Below are 17,869 nucleotides of genomic sequence, written 5' to 3' on the forward strand. Positions count from 1 at the left end.
GTCCTTCCAGTGAGCACTCAGGGTTGATTTCCTTTAGAATGGATAGGTTTGTTCTCCTTGCAGTCCAGGGGACTCTCAAGAGCCTCCTCCAACAGTACAGTTGGATTCAAATGCCAGCTTGGGCATGGTAACTCACTGGAGTGTGTGTGTATGGGGGGTAGGTAAAACCGCAGCTTATATATTTCCCATAGCTTGGGGATTCTATTGGGGATTCCCAGTGTGGTGTGGTGGATAGAGTGATGGACTAGGACTCTATAAAACAGGGTGCAGATTCCCATTTTGACATAGAAATGGACTGGGAGAGTGGGACTGGTAAAAACACTCCTTAAATACCTCATTTACCTTGGAAGCCCTATTAGGGTCGCTAAAAACTCGATTGCGGCTGGACAGCACAGAATACAGTACATACTGTACGTATAGGTTGAACATGACTTGACAGCCCAGGAGAAGCAGAGGATGCTATCCCGAGTCTAAAACAAGCTTTCTCCCAGTTTTTAACACAGAGAATGGGGCAGCAGGCTAAAAACGAAGAAGAAACACTATGGCATTGCTTTATTGATGATCCCATTTTTTTAGAGTTGGGAAAACGTCAAAATCGGATTGAGGAGAAGAGGACTCTCAGATAGGCCTCGAGGGAGAGCCGCGAGAAGGAAGGGCTTGGCTGGCCGGCCCGCCACCCTCTTTTTGATCGCTCGGCCTCTGAAGCACGCGGAGCGGCGCCCGCACTTTTCCCGTCGCGCCACAAGCCAGCGGCCTCCTGAAGGAGCCCGGCTGAGGCAAACAGCCTGCCTTCGCTTCGCCTCACTTTCTCCCACGCGGCCCCCCAAAGGCCCCCGCGGGACAACCCCCCCCCCCTTTGTCAGGCGCGCCCATCCCTCTCAGAGCAAGGCGCCCGCTCGCCCGCCCGCCTCTGGGGCGGCACTTTAAATTCCCCGCGCGCTGCTCCGCCCCCTGCCACCGTGTCAGCAGGGGAGGGGCCGCCGGGCCGGGGGAAGCTGCGCAGGCGCCTGGAGGGGCCCTTGGCCGAACCCAGGAGGCGAGGAATGGGGAGCGTCGGGGCGCGCTCGTGCTGGCCGCCGCTGGCGTTCCTGTGGCTCTTCTTGTGCCTTGGGGGCCGCTTCCCCGGGGCCGAGGGCTTCAGGAAGCGAGGACCCACCGTGACCGCCAAGGTGAATAGAGCCTACGCTCCCCCTTCCTCCTCCTTCGCCGGGGCGGAGGCAGCTGTGCAACCCCCGCCCCGTCCAGGGACCTCTGGAAAGCCCCTTGTTCCCTCCGGCCCCTTTGCTGGGAAGGGGAGCCCGAAGCCTCACGGGGGGGAGAGGGAGAAGGGAGAGGGGGAGGGGGAGTGGGTGGGTGGCAGGACGGACCTCCGAGGCCACCACCTTCCAGGAGTTGTTCGCACGGCTCTGGGATTTTGCCCCTCGGACGTCTCGCTGCTGGGCTTCGCAATTTTCACTTCTGCAAATTTTCCTTTGTGCCGGGCGTCGTCGTCTGGCCGTTGCAACTTTGGGGAGTTCTGCCTCTTACTTTTGCACAGGAACCCCAAAGCTGCTGCGGGGGTGGGGGTGGGGGAGGAAAAAAAGTAGTAAATCTACTTCTCTCCCTCTGTTGGCGGCGGCGACCTTGGGATGTGTGCTTTTAAGAATAGCAGCCTGTGCAAGGAGTTTCCCTTCCCTTCTCCTCGGTTTTTTGGAAGAGGGATATTAGTGGCCACACGCATCCTGGTCTGGAGGGGAGTCGCCCGTGGCTGCCATGGAGGGGAGCAAGGCTGGCGAGGCACCCCAGGAGAACCACGGGCTCTCTGTGTAATATTTGTAATTCAGGCTGGCAAGGGATCCACCAGTCCTTCACTAATCCATGCACTGGAAATACTACATACACCTTCCATTGATGCCCAGCAAGACGCGCGGGCCTTTTTGTAGGCCATGTTCGTCTTTAGATGCCTAGAATACACCTCGCCACATCCCTTAATATCTCAAAGAAAATATAGTGAGGAGAAAGAAATCTGGGAAGGAGTAAAGGTTTAAGCAACCTGAAAGGTTGAAGCCACAGCACCATGACTACGACTTAAGTGTGTCTATGACCTAAAAGCCAACCTTTTCCAAGACCCTACCAGCATAATGAGGCTAAAGCAAACCTTGCTCAGTAAGAGCTGGGGCAGAGAAAATGACTTGAGTGCTTGCTCTCAACATTTCTAGTTGGTTCTGTTGTGTTTTTCTTTTAGCCAAAGAGGAAAGACGTGCATGCCTTGTAATCTGGAAAAGATTCGCTTCCAAGAACGTTTTTTTCATGTAGGTTTAAAAATAGGAAATATGCTGAAAAATTGATAGGATCAGGTGTATGCACATAAAGAGTTCTTCATCTCCTAGTGATGAACGTAAGGATTAAAAGATAGTTACCTTCATCCTTTGGGAAAGCTGGTCCCCAAGGGACAGAGTCATTTCAGTGTGTCTGTATGTACCTTGTTAATCCCTACTGTGGAAAGGGAGTTTGTCAAGTTCACAAAAAATAACTCTTGTATGCAGTGTTCACTTCTCTGTACAACCTGCCCTAAAACTGTTATTGAAGATGATATGAAAACACTCGTACTTGTAAGAAGTAAATAGAGTACTACAAACGGGATGAAGGTCTGTCCCTACCTTCGGTAGAAAGTTTCCCACAACTGAGGCAGAATAGTTCTGGTGTGCGCTGCTTTCCTTCCTGGCAGGTGCTTTCTTAGGTGGACCCCTTCCCATATCTGTTAAGGTGTCATCCCTTTTAGGACCAGTATTGTATTGTTTTTCAGGATTGCACTCAAAGTCCACACAATTCACCCCCCTGGAAAAACATTTGGACAAGCTGTCCCTATATTTTAGGAAACCGCACATGTACGGTAGATGACATCTCATGGACACATGTTGCCTATCTAAATTTTCTTCCCTTTATAGTCTGTGTACCCTCCTAGGGTGTGTGTGTGTGTTTTTTTCTTTTTTTCTTTTAAAGAAAGGTGGTTCCCAACCTTGAGTAACCCAGGTGTTCCAGGACTGCAACTCCCAGAGACCCCAGCCAGCACAGTTGGTGGTGAAGGCTTCTGGGATTTGCAGTCCAAGAATACCAGGGTTACCCAAGGTTGGGAACCGCTGCTTTCATAATATCTTACTGTCTTTGACATTAAAGCCTTGTTTGAGCAGCACCTTTCAAGTGAAATTATATACATCAATTTGAAGAAACACAGAACCTGTTTTCCCTTTCCTCAGACAATCTGGTATATCGCATGTGACATGGCGAAACTGTGTACTTCATTTTCTGTGCCCTAGCAGTAATAGTCATTGGTTTGATGCAAGAAGGTGAAATGAGCAGAGCATTGGTGGCATAGTCATTCATTTTCTGCATTCACACTACCTTTCTATAAAGTGGCAGCAACTTCTTGTTTCTTGCCTTTTTACACCTAAACATTGCCTGCCTATCTGGATATGCAATGGTGTATGGCAGAGTGGATGCCAGTTGTGCAAATGTGCATCTCCTGGAATATGCAGATGTTTACAGCTAAGGAATAGAAATCTTATAGAAATCCTGCATACAGTTCTTCCAGTATTTTAGCCAGAGCAAAAAAGAGGAGCGGGCAGGTGTGTTCCAGCATTTGACAATCTACAGACTTTAGGAGGGATTTTAATTCCCTTATAGATCAAGATGTTATAATAAATAGTGAGTTTCAATGGTTATTAGATCAGCAGCAGCTGATGAGAAACCCAGATTTTTCCTTTTAAATGGTCATTTAAAAGAAAGCCTGGAAAGATTAATTGATATATTTATGCTTCCTCCTACTATAAGTTAATGTTTGTCTCTGTTTTGGAGCATGTGCAATCAATTTGGCTATATTTAACCATCTGTGCTTATGAGCTCAGGGACCCCTACCTCTGACCCCCAGTTCTGAGAAATGTTTTTTTCCTGAAAGCTGGATCATCTCACTTCTTTGCCACCTCTCTCTTGTGTTTTGTTTCCCTGACATGTCTATTTTGGAAGAAGTGCTTTGGAGAGTAGGTACTATGAGATCAGCCTGGTATAAATCGTGGCCTTAAATGCAGTAAAGGATTGACATTCTGGTATTAATTAACACAGATCATTCATCTCAATTTAATATTCCTCTGTGTTTTGCTTTCAAAGCAGTAGGCAGTCACTGAAGCTTGAATCCAGCTTAGTTTTATAAATAATGATTCTTTTTTTCTGAAACATGTAGAATTTGTTAGGTAAAGGCGGAAATTTGACTGCAGGGTGAATATTCCATAGATAGCACTGCACATTAGTACTGTACTTTTGAAGTTCACTGCTTTTATTACACAAAAATCTAACACTTAATTCAAATTTCCTGAGTGATGCAACAGATGAAATAGTGGTTCAAGTAAAACATGAGAGAAAGAAAAATGGAAATTATTTAAGCATTCCAATCTCAGTTTAAAAGGTGTTAAAATATCATTGTTAAGGAGGTTCTCAGCTTAAACATGTACCTGTTTCAACCCGAGACTAATTCATGAGTCTGTGCTTGTTCCACTGGAAAGTCAGATCCATTGTGTGCACAGAAATATTGCTCCTGTGAACGGAAAGTCATACTTGAATCCAGTCCAGTTTCCTTCATCCTATTTTAATGGTGGTCTATTATACTGGAAATGATTCATCTTTATTTCTGTTTTTTTCTTCCAGGTATTCTTTGATATACAGATTGGTGGCAAAGATGCTGGAAGAATTGTAATTGGCTTGTTTGGGAAAGTAGTACCAAAGACGGTAGAAAACTTCGTAAAACTTGCAACTGGAGAAGTAAGCGCTTTATAAAAAGTCGTATATTTACATTTTATTGAAATCACAAGTATCTGCAGCTAACTTTACAAAACTGGATGGATGGTAAGAAATTAGTTGCCCCGCTTGTGATTGTGAAAATAGGAGTGCCAGACTTCTGCTTCCATTTGGAACTGAAGCAGGATTGCCCTGAGACTTTCATTGCACCAGAAGCACACCTATACTACCTGTCAACCTTGTTCTAAAGGTTAGCTGTTCTATGGTGGAACAGGTTGCATGTATGTGTGTGTGTGTGTGTGTGTGTGTGTGTGTGTGTGTGTGTGTGTGTGTGTATAGATATAGATATATAGATACACACACACACACACACACACACACACACACACACACACACACACAGAATGGTGCCTCGCTTAGCGATTGCTCCGTTGAGCGATGAAATCGCTTTGCGATGGACTTTTGGCCATCGCTGGAGCGATCGCTTAGCGATGTCCTCTATGGCTAAAATTCGCTTTGCGATGATCGCGGGCAAGCGATCATGGCAAAGCGAACTTTTTTAAACAGCTGATCGGCGGTTCCAAAATCGCCGCCGCAAAAAAATTTGCCGCCGCTGTTTTGCCTCGCTATAGAGGCACCCAAAATGGCCGCCGCTATGGAGGAATTTGGCTTTAAGGTAAGTTTTTAGCCCATAGGAACGTATTAAACGCGTTTTAATACGTTCCTATAGGCTTTTAAAAATCGCTTAGCGATGAAATCACTTAGCGATGTTTTTTCCGGAACGGATTAACATCGCTAAGTGAAGCACCACTGTCTGTCTGTCTGTCTGTCTGTCTGTCTGTCTGTCTGTCTGTCTATCTATCTATCTGTCTATCTATCTATAAAATGCATGCATGCATGCATTCATTCCTTTTGTATCCCTCTGCCATCAGTATCACAGCACTGCTCTGGGCAGGTTACAACTTGTAAAACAGAAAACTAAAATAAAAATAGAGATATTAAAACCAACAGCAATAACCCTAAAAAAACAACCCAGATGGTACTGACTTAATCCCAGAATGGATGGAGGAAAAGAGGGTAGGGAAGGAGGGGAAAGAAAGGAGGGAAGGTGAACAGTTGGGGTCGGTGTGGAAAGTCTCCCTGAAAAGCAATTAAGTTGCTTCCTAAAAGTCCACAGGGAGAGGGTATGCCGACGGAAGCTGGTAGCTGCAAGTAGGTAAGTAAAAGGATGCTGTGATAGATCAGTGCTTGTGTCTGTGGCACTATCTAATATTTATCTAGATACCTGGAAAAAAACACAAGGAGTTCAGAGTGGTAGGAACAGCTGCTTCTAACAACTATACAAGATAGGTTGGTCTGAAATATACCAAGCTGCCAAATACTGAGTGGGTAAACGAACCTGGATTTTCCTAGTGTATTATTCTAATACGTACAATGCCATTTTGCTGTTATTCTTGGTAAAGCAGATGGGTGTGTGTGGTAACCAACTACATACAGGTGCCTTTGGGGTTTAAGTAAGGAAGCACTGTAGTGGCTGTTACCTGAAGTTGCAGCGTGCAGACAGGTGCTGGCCCTACCTTGTCTTGGACCCAATTGCATATTCCAGATTCTGGAATCCTGAGCAACACAGTCCCACAGCTCCCTTCTGTATACTTTCTTCCTCCATGTGGGCAGGATGTTAAGTTGGCTTGTGTTACTCTTGTTTGTGGGATATGATTGTGGCCTACACTGAAGAAGTTGCTCAGTTGCTAGTTCACCCACTATTGCTTTACTTTATCAACCATTAATTGTGTCCATGTATGTAGCTATGAAAATGTATGGATTAATTAACAATATTAAAATGAATATATTAAGCAGTTAAGATATAGTGAGTGTATGTGGAGTTTTCTATATCAGCTATAATCCAAATGCTGTGCATCTTGACTTCCAGTTCATTGTTGCTACATTATGATGAAGGCCGGATACCGTTTTTGCTTTACAATTTTATTCTGTATTACCACAGTGCAAGAATATAGAAATCTTATGTGTAGTTTTTACACATTTTAGGATGCAGTTCAGCATTCATTTAACTAAAACAAATGCTATGGAGATTAAATGATCTTGCTTTGACTTACTTGTTCTGTGAACATTTAGTCCTATCACTTGTATTTAACTTAACAATGACTTACTAGCTGGCAATATTATCATTCTGAACTTTGTCTTTTAGAAAGGTTTTGGGTACAAAGGAAGTAAATTCCATCGTGTGATCAAAGATTTTATGATTCAGGGAGGTGACTTCACAGCTGGAGATGGCACAGGAGGTATGACTAGTTTCTCTATGAATAAAAACCACAAAACAGATGAAAACATGCAAGATTCTGGAGTCCAACTGATGCACGTTTAGCCAAATTAATTACTCAAAATAAATTAATTACTGAAAATTTGACCCTACATCAGGGGTGTGCACAACCTCCACAGATCTGAAGGTTATGTCCAAATTAGTTTTCTTTAGAAAGGCTTCAAAAACTGAGGGGGAAATTGCCTATATTTTCTCATACAAAAAAGTGTTTTTTTAAAAAAATGTGCAATATTTGGTGGGGTATGGGGCAGTGTCTAGCCATGCTTGCTGTCCACCCATGCCAAAGTCCCCTCAGAGGACATGCAGATTTGAAGTAATTTATTTAAAAAATAAGGGGGATGCTGGGTAGCCGCATGAATGCCAGGGGCCACATTTGGGTCCCTCGGGGGCATCGTGGCTTTTAGATTACATTTTTGCCCACCTGAGCTACATAGTGTACCATAAATCAATCTTCTCTCAATTATCATGTCTAAATAGGTAATTTTAATAGGGCAAGCAACTTAAGCGGAGTTCAGGCTGCAAAATTGAGCTAAACACATCTTTGCTGTGTCAAAAATATTATACCTGTAAATTGAAGGAAGAGTCCTACATATTTACTTGGGCCTTTGTATTCTTGAATTAAGAGTCTCCATGGAAACTGTCTACGGACAAACACTGGCTCTACGGCTTGGAAACGGGGATGAGCCCTGCGCCCTAGAGTTGGACACAACTGGATTAAATGTCAAGGGGAACCTTTATCTTTACCTTTAACATCATGTTCACGTCTCCCTACAGTTACTTGGGAATAAGACCAGTTGTCTCTATTGTCTGTTCAGTGCTTTGCACTAAAGACTTAAGTCATCATATTGAAAAATGATTTAGAAAACAAGTTGTCTTGATTTAGCTATGGTAGAAGTTAACTTCTGCTTGCACATTCCCTGCTCAGATTTGGCAATGAACTTTCTGTTGGGTGGCACTCTCAGGGTTTTGAAAACAGTGTTTATGAATCGAGTACTCAGGGGAATGTGTGTAACTGCCTGTGCCAATCTTTGTTAAAGAACAGCAGTGAAACCCAAATCCATTCACATTCTGTCTATGGGTCAGTGGTGCAAACTACCCTGTAGGATGTCCATTATTTTCACAAACCTAAAACTGGAACAGGGTGATATTAAACCAGTGTTGGAAGTTGTGCCCTTTTTTCAACAATGCATTTTAATAGATACACCAACAAAGGAACATTACAGATTTTCAGTTTCTCTCTTTGCCATAAAACGTGTGGCTTTAATGGTCCAGTTCCTAACTATGCTGTATGAAAGGATTCTTTTCATTGATGCATAAGATGCATCAATTCTGGTTGCTGATGCTTAGAGAGTGTCTTTTGGCCATCTTATTGGCAGAGGCAGCTGTGCAGGTCTGCACATGGTCTTGCAATCTCCAAACAAACACTAAGTTTTTAAATGCTTGGGTGTTGAAGTAGCTTCTTTGAAACTTTATGTTTTGTTTCCCAGGAATGAGCATCTACGGAGACAGGTTTCCTGATGAAAACTTTAAACTGAAACACTATGGTATTGGTTGGGTCAGCATGGCTAATTCAGGTCCACATACTAACGGTTCACAGTTCTTCATTGCTGTGACAAGGCCCAGTTGGTTAGATGGAAAGCATGTAGTATTCGGAAAAGTCATTGATGGCATGGTAAGTTAAAAATGTTTTTCTTCATTAGTTCAACACAGTCCTTTTGGTCGTGGGCTGCTGTGGTTCTGAAAACATAACTACTTCATTTTTAGCATATAGCATCTGCCTTACAGGTGTTTATGGATTATTGAACAAGTGTCGTTATACCTGTTGCAGAAAGTGAGGGACAGCTGCCTATTATTTTATTTTATTATTTAATTATTATTAGATTTTTATCCCGCCCTTCTAGCCAGGAGTCTACTCAGGGCGGCTCACAGTATATTGTGCACAAAATGGATTTTTTAAAAAACACAATTAAAATCTACAATAATAATTTTGTCACACAGACAGCTACTTACTCAAATGGTAGCTGATCTGCCAGGTTCTGATCTGCCAGGTTGGCTGGAGCTAATCATTGGGAACACATGGATGACATCCTGGATGTGCTATTCCTGAGTATGATTTAAAGTACTACTACAGTATCTGCCTTTAAAGTCTATGTATCATGGGATGTGAGTAATAACACTGGATCCCACCATTACTGATTTTGAAACTGTGTGAATATTGTACTGATGGTTCTGTTTTAAGTTTTAATCAGTGTTTCATTTTGCTTGTTTAAGTTTTGTAGAGGAGACAAGAAGAATCATATTGGATAAAACCAAGGCCTCACTTAGTTCAATATTATACAGTACTGAGGCCCGTAAAGTACCCATCAGCGTGACATGAGTAGAACTACACCTGCTGTCTTACATTCTCCATAAGCTATCATGTATGTTGTCTTAGGAGAGTTTACTCTGAAAGGTGGCAGCTTTTAAATAAATAAATAAATAAATAATATAAACATTTGCTGTCAATACATATCTTGATGTCATCCTGGGTGCCATCTTTTTATATACCACACCACAGCAACTGGAAAACAGCTTAGTCAATAGTTCTATACATATGATGGAAATCCTTCTCTAGGGAAACTTACCTTGAATTTCCTCTTGCTTTTATTCCCAGCATAAGATGAAAAGCTGCTCAGTCTTCTAGGTTTTTAATGTTTGGGTTGTTTTTAGATGCTGCTGTAGGTGTTCATGGAGATGGCCAATCCATATAGATAGCTTCGTATTAAGTAATATAGATCAGGTAAGATATTTTAAGTTTTCTTCATCATTAACAAGTCTTCTCTTTTTTTCCTTTTTAGTCAGTAGTACATGCAATAGAACTTCAGCCAACAGATGAACGTGACCGGCCTCTTCAAGACTGTGTGATTGCAAACAGCGGGAAAATAGATGTAAAAGAACCATTTGTGGTTGAAGTAGATGACTGGACAAGTTGACAGCAGAATGAGCCAAACAGCAACAGGCATCTCCTCTGGATCAACTCTGATAGACTATTAATCTAAAAAGGATTTTGAACAAATGGGATGAGCTGTCACCACAAACACCTGAAGACTCTGCTGTTGCCTTTGTCCTTTGGAGAAAGTAAAGGTGTCTAGGAGAGGTGGTTTAAATTCCTGTTATGGTTTATACTCTACTTTTACCAAAAGTATTAACAGCTCCCCTTTATCCTCTGGTCAAACTGACATTTCATCTTACTTATAAAATCTTTTGACAAATCTTCAGTTAATTAATTTATAAAACGTTTCCCATGGGCAATGTCAAAATAAGTAAGACCCTCATTCAGCACAACTTCTTTGATGTCACATATTGTGTGGCTTTCCCAGGGTTCAAAATCTGTATCTTCTGGTCATATTGCACAGCATTGTTTTCTTATCTATCATCAAAAAAATACTTGTGAGCAATTGTCTTTCCAAATGTTTGCACTCTGGATATTATTAATGAAAATACCCACAGCCATTCCTGCACAAATAATGAACATATATATTTTCTCTATCCTACTAAATAATTGAGTTTTGGTTGGTTGAACTGCAATATATACAAAATGTCTACCATATTATTAAGAATTTTGTTACTCATAATGAGGCTCTTGTTTATTCCCTGCTATTTAGTACTACTTTATACAGACATTAAAACTCTTCTTGCTTTGTAAAAATATTGTCCAGTTTTTGCCATATGTCAGTAATTAGTTTTTAAAGGGTTGTTCCTATTCTTAGCACAATACAGCTATAATTATGACCCAGGTTGTAGAAAAATTATTAGCATGTGTTCACTGTTTTATTTATCTAGAAAAATGGAAGCTGGTAAGTGACCACTTGTTAGCAATGGAAGGTTTTTCTAATGTGGTCTTTATGTTTATTGGAAGCCTTCAGAAGCATTTCCTTCTAGATAGCTAATAATACTTCAGTGAGTATCTTTTTCAAAACAGGTATCTGGAGGCAAGGAGTGGATTAAGTCATTTAACCTTTTGTCAGCACTGCCCCGGGCATGTGGACAGAAAGTGGAATAAAGAACCAGATTACTCTAATATGAAGCCTTGCCTTACAAATTGATGCCCTAAGTCCATTGTGCTAGCAGCGTTCTACCAGAAACACTTGGTTCTCTCCCCTAGGATTACTGTCAGCTATAATACAGGCTCCAGCTGTTCTGGGTTTCAGCTGCAACTTTACAATGAAAAAGAATAGCCATCTCAGTCTTGAATTTGACAATACAATGCACAGGTGCCTGAGGCCATGGGCTGAAAATTGCCCTCTCATCCTGGCTCCCAGCATCTCCACTCCCAGACCCTTTGTGTTCCTGATCCCACCTTTTGTGGATTAGTGACTTCCTGTTTCAATTAAATGTAAAAAAAATTACTGTACCCCAAAGTACAGAATTGGATGTGGAGAACAAATCATGGCTCCAGAATATTCTGGGCATGCAGTTGATCATTGTGGCATATTTTGGTCATAGAGCTGGAGGGAGGATGTGGCCTATGCAGAACCAAGGGAGGGAGGAAAATAGTCCATGAACCCTGAGAAGTTGCCCACGCCTGATGTACAATGCAGAGATCCAAGGAATGGAGCATAAGGATGGGCAAAAAAAAAATTCAGCTGGGAATCATTCAACCTGAAATTGACTGAAAACTAATGCAAGTAAAGCAGCAACAATTTTTACATAATGTTTTACTTTGGAATCCAACATCTTGCAAAACAGAGACATGTATTTATTTGGACAGTTGACTTCTGATGCATGATATCTTCCCCCCTCTCCCCAATTAATCACATTACTGCTTGTTTTCTTTTACAGAGTAGCACAGGTTAACTAACATGGGAGAGTTATGCTAAACAAGCACATTATTATCTGGAAGCCCAAGGACTGTAGCCAGGGCCCTGAAGTAAATTAAAGCAACTCTTGAACCTGGTTTCAAGCATATGAACATGTCCAATCCTTCGTCAGATGACACAGATATGATACAACACTGGAAATACTGATACAATAAGCTTATATTGCATCTCCATTTTTGGCAATTATTATCTAAATATTTGCATTATTTAGTCTTGCATGTGCTAGAATGTTGACTATCCACTGCCAGCAGTGGATGCTACAAAGGTTTAGTGTAGTCGCTTATTATATTAAAAACAATCAAATGACAAAGAGGTTAGTGTAATTCAGTATATACACATCAGCTATTCTACAGTTTAAATATTTAGAGTTAAGTAGAATTAGTCTTCAGAGTAGTATTTCTTCTGTTCAGCTTTTTAAAAAAGCAGCAATATTAGTGATTCACTGATTTCAGAAAGGGTAAATGTTCCATTGTTAAACGTAACTGTTGCCACATTCCACTCTTTAGATTTCCACTAAAAATCCAAATCGAGGAAGAGGTCTTGAATTTACTTCAGTTACTATCCATCCAAACCCATTTTCTACCTGGGCTGCAGGTGAGGATAAAACAATCCATGAAGAACACCTTCAATAACTACATTTGGAAAGTCATCTGGAAAAAAAGAGAAGAAAAACTGCTTTCTTACATATGTCAATACAATATAAATGTTTTTGTAGAACTTAACAAGGCACGGCCCAATGTAATTTAGGATATTGCATCACCACCATGTTTATCTATGCTCAGGATTGTGTTATTAGTAATGCTGTTTCAGCACTAAACCCACTTTAGTGTAGCAGTGGGCATTGCTTGAATGCACTGCCAGATTTGTAGCTTATTGATTTAAAGGGATGTTCTAATACTTAATGCTGCTAGGCTCCAGCTCTTTATCTGAATCTTTTCTCACAAGGAAGATGGATTACACTGGCAATCCAATTTCTAACAAAATCTCAATACACTTGAAGGAATTCCAAGATTTCTACAGGGAATACTTCATAGCAGTTTTTCCATTGCAGTTTACAGCAGTGTTTAGTCCAAGTTGACTGGAAGAGGCTTAAACCATCACACAAGCATCCCTACAAGCCGACAAGCATCCGGTCAACATAACGGGTTTCTTATATAAAGCCCAATCTAAAGGCCCCATATTGGTAAAACCAATTACAACAGCATATACACTAATTAAAATTAAAAACCTAACATGAAGAAGATACTCTCAGGTGAACAAATGAATTAAAAAAAAAGAACATGTCTTTCTGCGTAGGGCTTAAAGCATTAATTGTATTCTCTCAGCACTAAGGGCTAGCGTTTTCTCCTATTGGTATTAATTCTAGAAATATGTATTAACATAAGCAAAACACAGAGACCAAAACCAAGTTGAATTGTTTTAAAATACTGATGCATTTTTTTTTACTATTTAGCAGTTCAGACTTCTAAAAAAAAAAAAGAGTATGATTTAAAACCAGGTTGCTTTTGGGTCATTTTGGGGGGGGGGGGTGCGGGTGGAAAGAGGAAAGGCCTTGAATTTAATAATTGTTCATCTGACAGTTAAAATTACTGATGGATAGCAGTTTAATCTTGAGAGGAATACAGTGCTGTGGTACTACCGTGCTTGGAAATAGGTCGGGGTGGCTCCATGATTGGAGGGGGAGGGGCAAGAGAGAAGAAGCTTTCCCCCAGCTTGAACTACAGGTCACGGATGACATATACAAGGGGAAAATAAAAGAGTGGCTTCCTTAATTATTCTTCCACCCCTAACAAAGCATTTCAGATTTCCCACCAACTCCTTCCTTTGCCCTTTTGTTGGAAGTGCAGACCCTTTCAGGATGCTTAGATAACAACCGTGCAGAGAAACAAGACAAAGTTGAGGCATATGAAACTGCTGGGACATGGGACACAGTGCTTCTGCCTCATAGCATCACAACCTTGATCTGGTCCTGAGGCTGCTGCAGGAGGTTAGCTGGTCACTCTTAACTAAAACTGGCAGTTCCAAATTCAAGTTCACATAAAACAAATGGAAGTGATAGCATTCAGGATGTACCTAACATGTGGTGCCTCCTCTTTTGTTCTGGACATTTATATTGGAGACTGTGAGATGATTTAAACTCCTTGCACACTGCAGTCCAATCTGGGCTCTGCCACAGATTGGTGTTGTTTTAAAATAATAGGTTGTTCTGCATTATAATCCTGGCATTTACACGCCATGTGTCACTTGACCAAAAGCCTAATGAGATCAGGATGATCTAACTTTTCATAGGCAACTGTGCAGCAAAAAATTGTACCTATCACATTCTTGGCCCATTGATTTGGGAGGAAATCTGGACATATTTTAATGGCAGAGAATAAATATTTTTGATCACATCAGTTATCTGGGGCTGGACTTGATCCATAGAGTCCCTTCCAGATCTGCAGTTCTAAGATGATGACGATGATTATCTTTACATCCCCATTTTATATTGAAAAGAATATATAAATAAAGAAGATAATTTTTATTCAAATATTTGTTTTCTCACTGTACATGTTATGATATTACCATCAATTCAAATATATCTTTTATGTTAGGGGAAGTGACTTCTTCAATAGAGCCTTAACACTGATGCTGGGCAATCATAATCCATTAATATTTTGACAAATTGCAATGTCAGTATTTTAGAATTTACCTCTTTGTAGTTTTTATTTTTAAGAGTGTTACCCCTTTCTGTAGAGAACCCTAATTTCTCAGCTATTATTTTAAACAGCCTTAAAAGAACAAATCCTGATGTGCTGCCAAATTAGAGTTTGGCCTCAGCATGTATTAATAACAACGTGGTTTTTGTGGTGCAGGGTCAGATCAGTAAAGAGCTGTTAACAGATGACAGGTTTGATTACCATTGGCTGTAGGCAAGACATATGGATCCCTTAGGAACAGCAGCACAGGCTGGTGGGACAGTTTGCTAGAAAGGTCAAGAACAGGAATGTCAGCATCAAGGGATAGTAAACTGAATACACTACAAACTAGCTTTGATAAAATGAAATGATGTAGCTGGTTAAGCATAATGCTTGTTTATATAAAGCAGTTTTATGGAAAAGGAGAAAGAACCCATCCTTGAGGAATAAAGGGTTAGATGTAACATGGCACTAAGCATATTTACTCAAAAGCAAATTCAGCCAAGTTCAATGAGACTTATGCCTTAGTAAATGAGCCTAAGAATACAACCCTAAGACTGTCATGGTTTTTATGTTGTTTGGTCTGGAATGATCCCATTATAAAGCAAGTAATACAAAACTGTAATTGTCAGCAACTTACAGTACAATGCCCGCCCCATTAAAAAATTTCAACATTAACTTGTTTCAGCTGCTGAATTGCCTTTGGGTGTTTTGATCAGTTCAAGACTGTACATTTTAAACTGTTTCGCGCGCGCGCACACACACACACACACACACACACACACACACACACACACACACAGAGAGAGAGAGAGAGAGAGAGAGAGAGAGAGAGAGAGAGAGAGAGAGAGAGCTGGACCATGTATTTATAGAAATGGAAGATTCTGCACTTGAAATTGCTTTACAGGACATGACTATTCAGGTCTACCTAAAGGCTAGTCCTATTGCATTTGATGGATTTAAGCATGTGTGCATAGAAGTGTAGTCTTAAACAGTCAGCTCTCATAATTATCAATTTAGATTATACTGGGAGTGTAAGTTAGTCATGGTTAACCTCTCCCACTGATTTCAATGGATCTACTCCATGAATGACTTCAATTCATTTCAATGTGAGAAATTCCTGATCAGTTTAATAATTCAGATGGGTAATAAATCTATAAATCTTGAAACAACAACTTCAGAACAGATACAAAATATTTTATTTTGCTGGAATATTATTAAATGTGGTCTTTAAAAACAATAATTCCCTCATTTTATTACAATAATGTTTACAGCACATCTACTTTCACTAGCATGGTGAACAGCTTACCTTGATTCTTCAGATTCTGTTTCTTCAAAAGAGCTGAAAAATAATTAACATAAAATTGGTTTTACTGCGTTGATCTGAAATTCCTAAGCATATTGAACACGCAAAGCCTATGCACAAAGAGCTGGAGTTTTTTTTTACCATGCAAGATAAAATTCCATTTTACTGTAGCTTTGTTTTAGCAGTGTTTCTCTGATATAGGTTATCTTATATCAATGGTATAAGTTAACCATACAAGAGTTTGTTTTTGTGGGAAGAATCTAACCCTAGATTTTTGCTGGTGAAAAAATGGAACCCCACAGAAACATGCTCGTTCCCATTCAAATAAGTGCACATACAGATAATGCTCCTTCCACCTAACACAAATATGCCTGTCTCAGCAGGGGAGCTGAATTAATACATCTGGAGGCAATCACAGAAAGGGACAAAATGCTGAACTAAGACATTTAGAAGAAACTCAGTCTCATTTTAAGTATTTCCTCTGCTCTTCTATTGAAAATGGTAAGACAATAATCAAATACAAGGAGAGAACATTCCAAAGCCTGCTTCTCAACTAAGAACATTTTACAAGCAAACAATGTTTTTTTCAAAAGGAGTCACTTGAGGTGGCTTGCAAAACTTTTAACAATGGCGCTTAAAAGTTCATATGCAAATCAACAAATAATTTTAAGTAAAAACCCAAGGAAAATCTTTCTAGTTCATCTGCATAGCTGAGCTACTGGAGCACCCCGTCCAATTTTTCTAACCACCTTCAAATGCAAATTCAACCATGATATGGAATTATAGTTTACAGACTTGTGATGCCTAGTTTGAGCCGGTGAATTTGTATCAGAGTGAGAAACTATCTTCACTGTAAGGCAGTGGTCCTCAACCTTGGGCCTCCAGATGTTCTTGGACTACCAATCCCAGAAGCCTTCACCACCACTTTGGCTGGCCAGGATTTCTGGGAGTTGAAGTCCAAGAACATCTGGAGGCCCAAGGTTGGAGACCACTGCTGTAAGGGACCAGGCATACATGAGTTGGATGCAACATTCTGAGATTTTTAGGTAAAAGTCTTACCCACAACTTTCTGCTTTTGGAAGAGAAGGGAAGTGACGAACGTTGAGGAAATCAAGAAAAATTTTAGGAAGCTCCTCATTTTCTAAAATAATACACTATAATAAAAACAAAAGGTCAAGATAATGCATACAGTAAAACAAACCATGCAATTGCCATTGTAGAAATAAAGAGGAGATGGCTTTTGTGGGAGGAAAGGTTCTCTTTTAAAAACAGTTCCAATAACTAAAACCACTTCATTTCTAGTATCTGAAAGAGTCTCATCCATCACAGTAGCGAAGAAGAGGAAACCTCCAGAGGATGGGGGGGGGGAGGGCCTAGCTGGTTTCATTAAGGAAAGATTAGGAGCATGTTAACAAGGTGAGTCAAGCATTTGGTTTGACAGATCATCTTACAATGCACTGGTTCATCTATACAGTGATAGTGACCTCTGAAATTCTCTGACGCAGAAACACCAGTCCTGTGTGTGGTATTCAACAGTACTGAGGCTAAGTGCTTAATTTTCATGAAAAATGTCTACTAAATCTATCAGAATTTGGTTAGAAAACTGTTTTTTTTTGGGGGGGGGCAACAGATTTAACACAAAGCGGGAGATAGGAACTCAAGCTTTCACGTAACTCATGTATTGTAACAACATTACCAAATTCAAATTTGAAAATACCAGTGATGGATTCAAAAGCTAGCTCCATCTTCTAACAAAAAAACCAAAGAAACAGAATGCATATTTTTGCTGGACAGATTATCAGGTTTTGACTGACCGAGCTTAGTTCAAATTCTGTTTAGTGAAGATTTTGCTCAACCAAATTTAATTCACAGGACTGTGAAGATGAAATGGAAAAATATGAGTTCTCTGGAAGAAAGGTAG

General features: G+C 40.6%; 2 protein-coding genes across 4 annotated transcripts in view; one reads left to right on the forward strand and one right to left on the reverse strand.

Annotated features, from left to right (window-relative positions):
- Positions 1–975: 975 nt before the first annotated feature.
- PPIC (peptidylprolyl isomerase C) lies at positions 976–10,793 on the forward strand. Its single transcript, XM_020790651.3, has 5 exons — positions 976–1,169; positions 4,678–4,791; positions 6,974–7,067; positions 8,593–8,777; positions 9,943–10,793. Exons 1-5 carry the CDS (start codon positions 1,044–1,046, stop codon positions 10,075–10,077), a joined length of 654 nt encoding a protein of 217 aa, XP_020646310.1. The 5' UTR covers positions 976–1,043; the 3' UTR covers positions 10,078–10,793.
- A 994-nt stretch (positions 10,794–11,787) lies between these two features.
- The window catches only part of SNX24 (sorting nexin 24), a 93,087-nt gene continuing 87,005 nt past the window's right edge, over positions 11,788–17,869 (reverse strand). For all 3 annotated transcript variants that reach the window (XM_020790652.3, XM_078386236.1, XM_072992423.2), the window contains 4 exons: positions 17,008–17,102; positions 15,952–15,984; positions 14,865–14,929; positions 11,788–12,614 (listed from right to left, as the gene is read on the reverse strand). In XM_020790652.3, coding sequence (XP_020646311.1) covers positions 12,544–12,614; positions 14,865–14,929; positions 15,952–15,984; positions 17,008–17,102 — 264 coding nt within the window. In that variant the 3' untranslated portion in view covers positions 11,788–12,543. The remainder of the gene's footprint in view (positions 12,615–14,864; positions 14,930–15,951; positions 15,985–17,007; positions 17,103–17,869) is intronic.

The sequence above is a fragment of the Pogona vitticeps genome, chromosome 2, assembly GCF_051106095.1.
Source record: "Pogona vitticeps strain Pit_001003342236 chromosome 2, PviZW2.1, whole genome shotgun sequence".
Taxonomy (NCBI): Eukaryota; Metazoa; Chordata; class Lepidosauria; order Squamata; family Agamidae; genus Pogona; species Pogona vitticeps.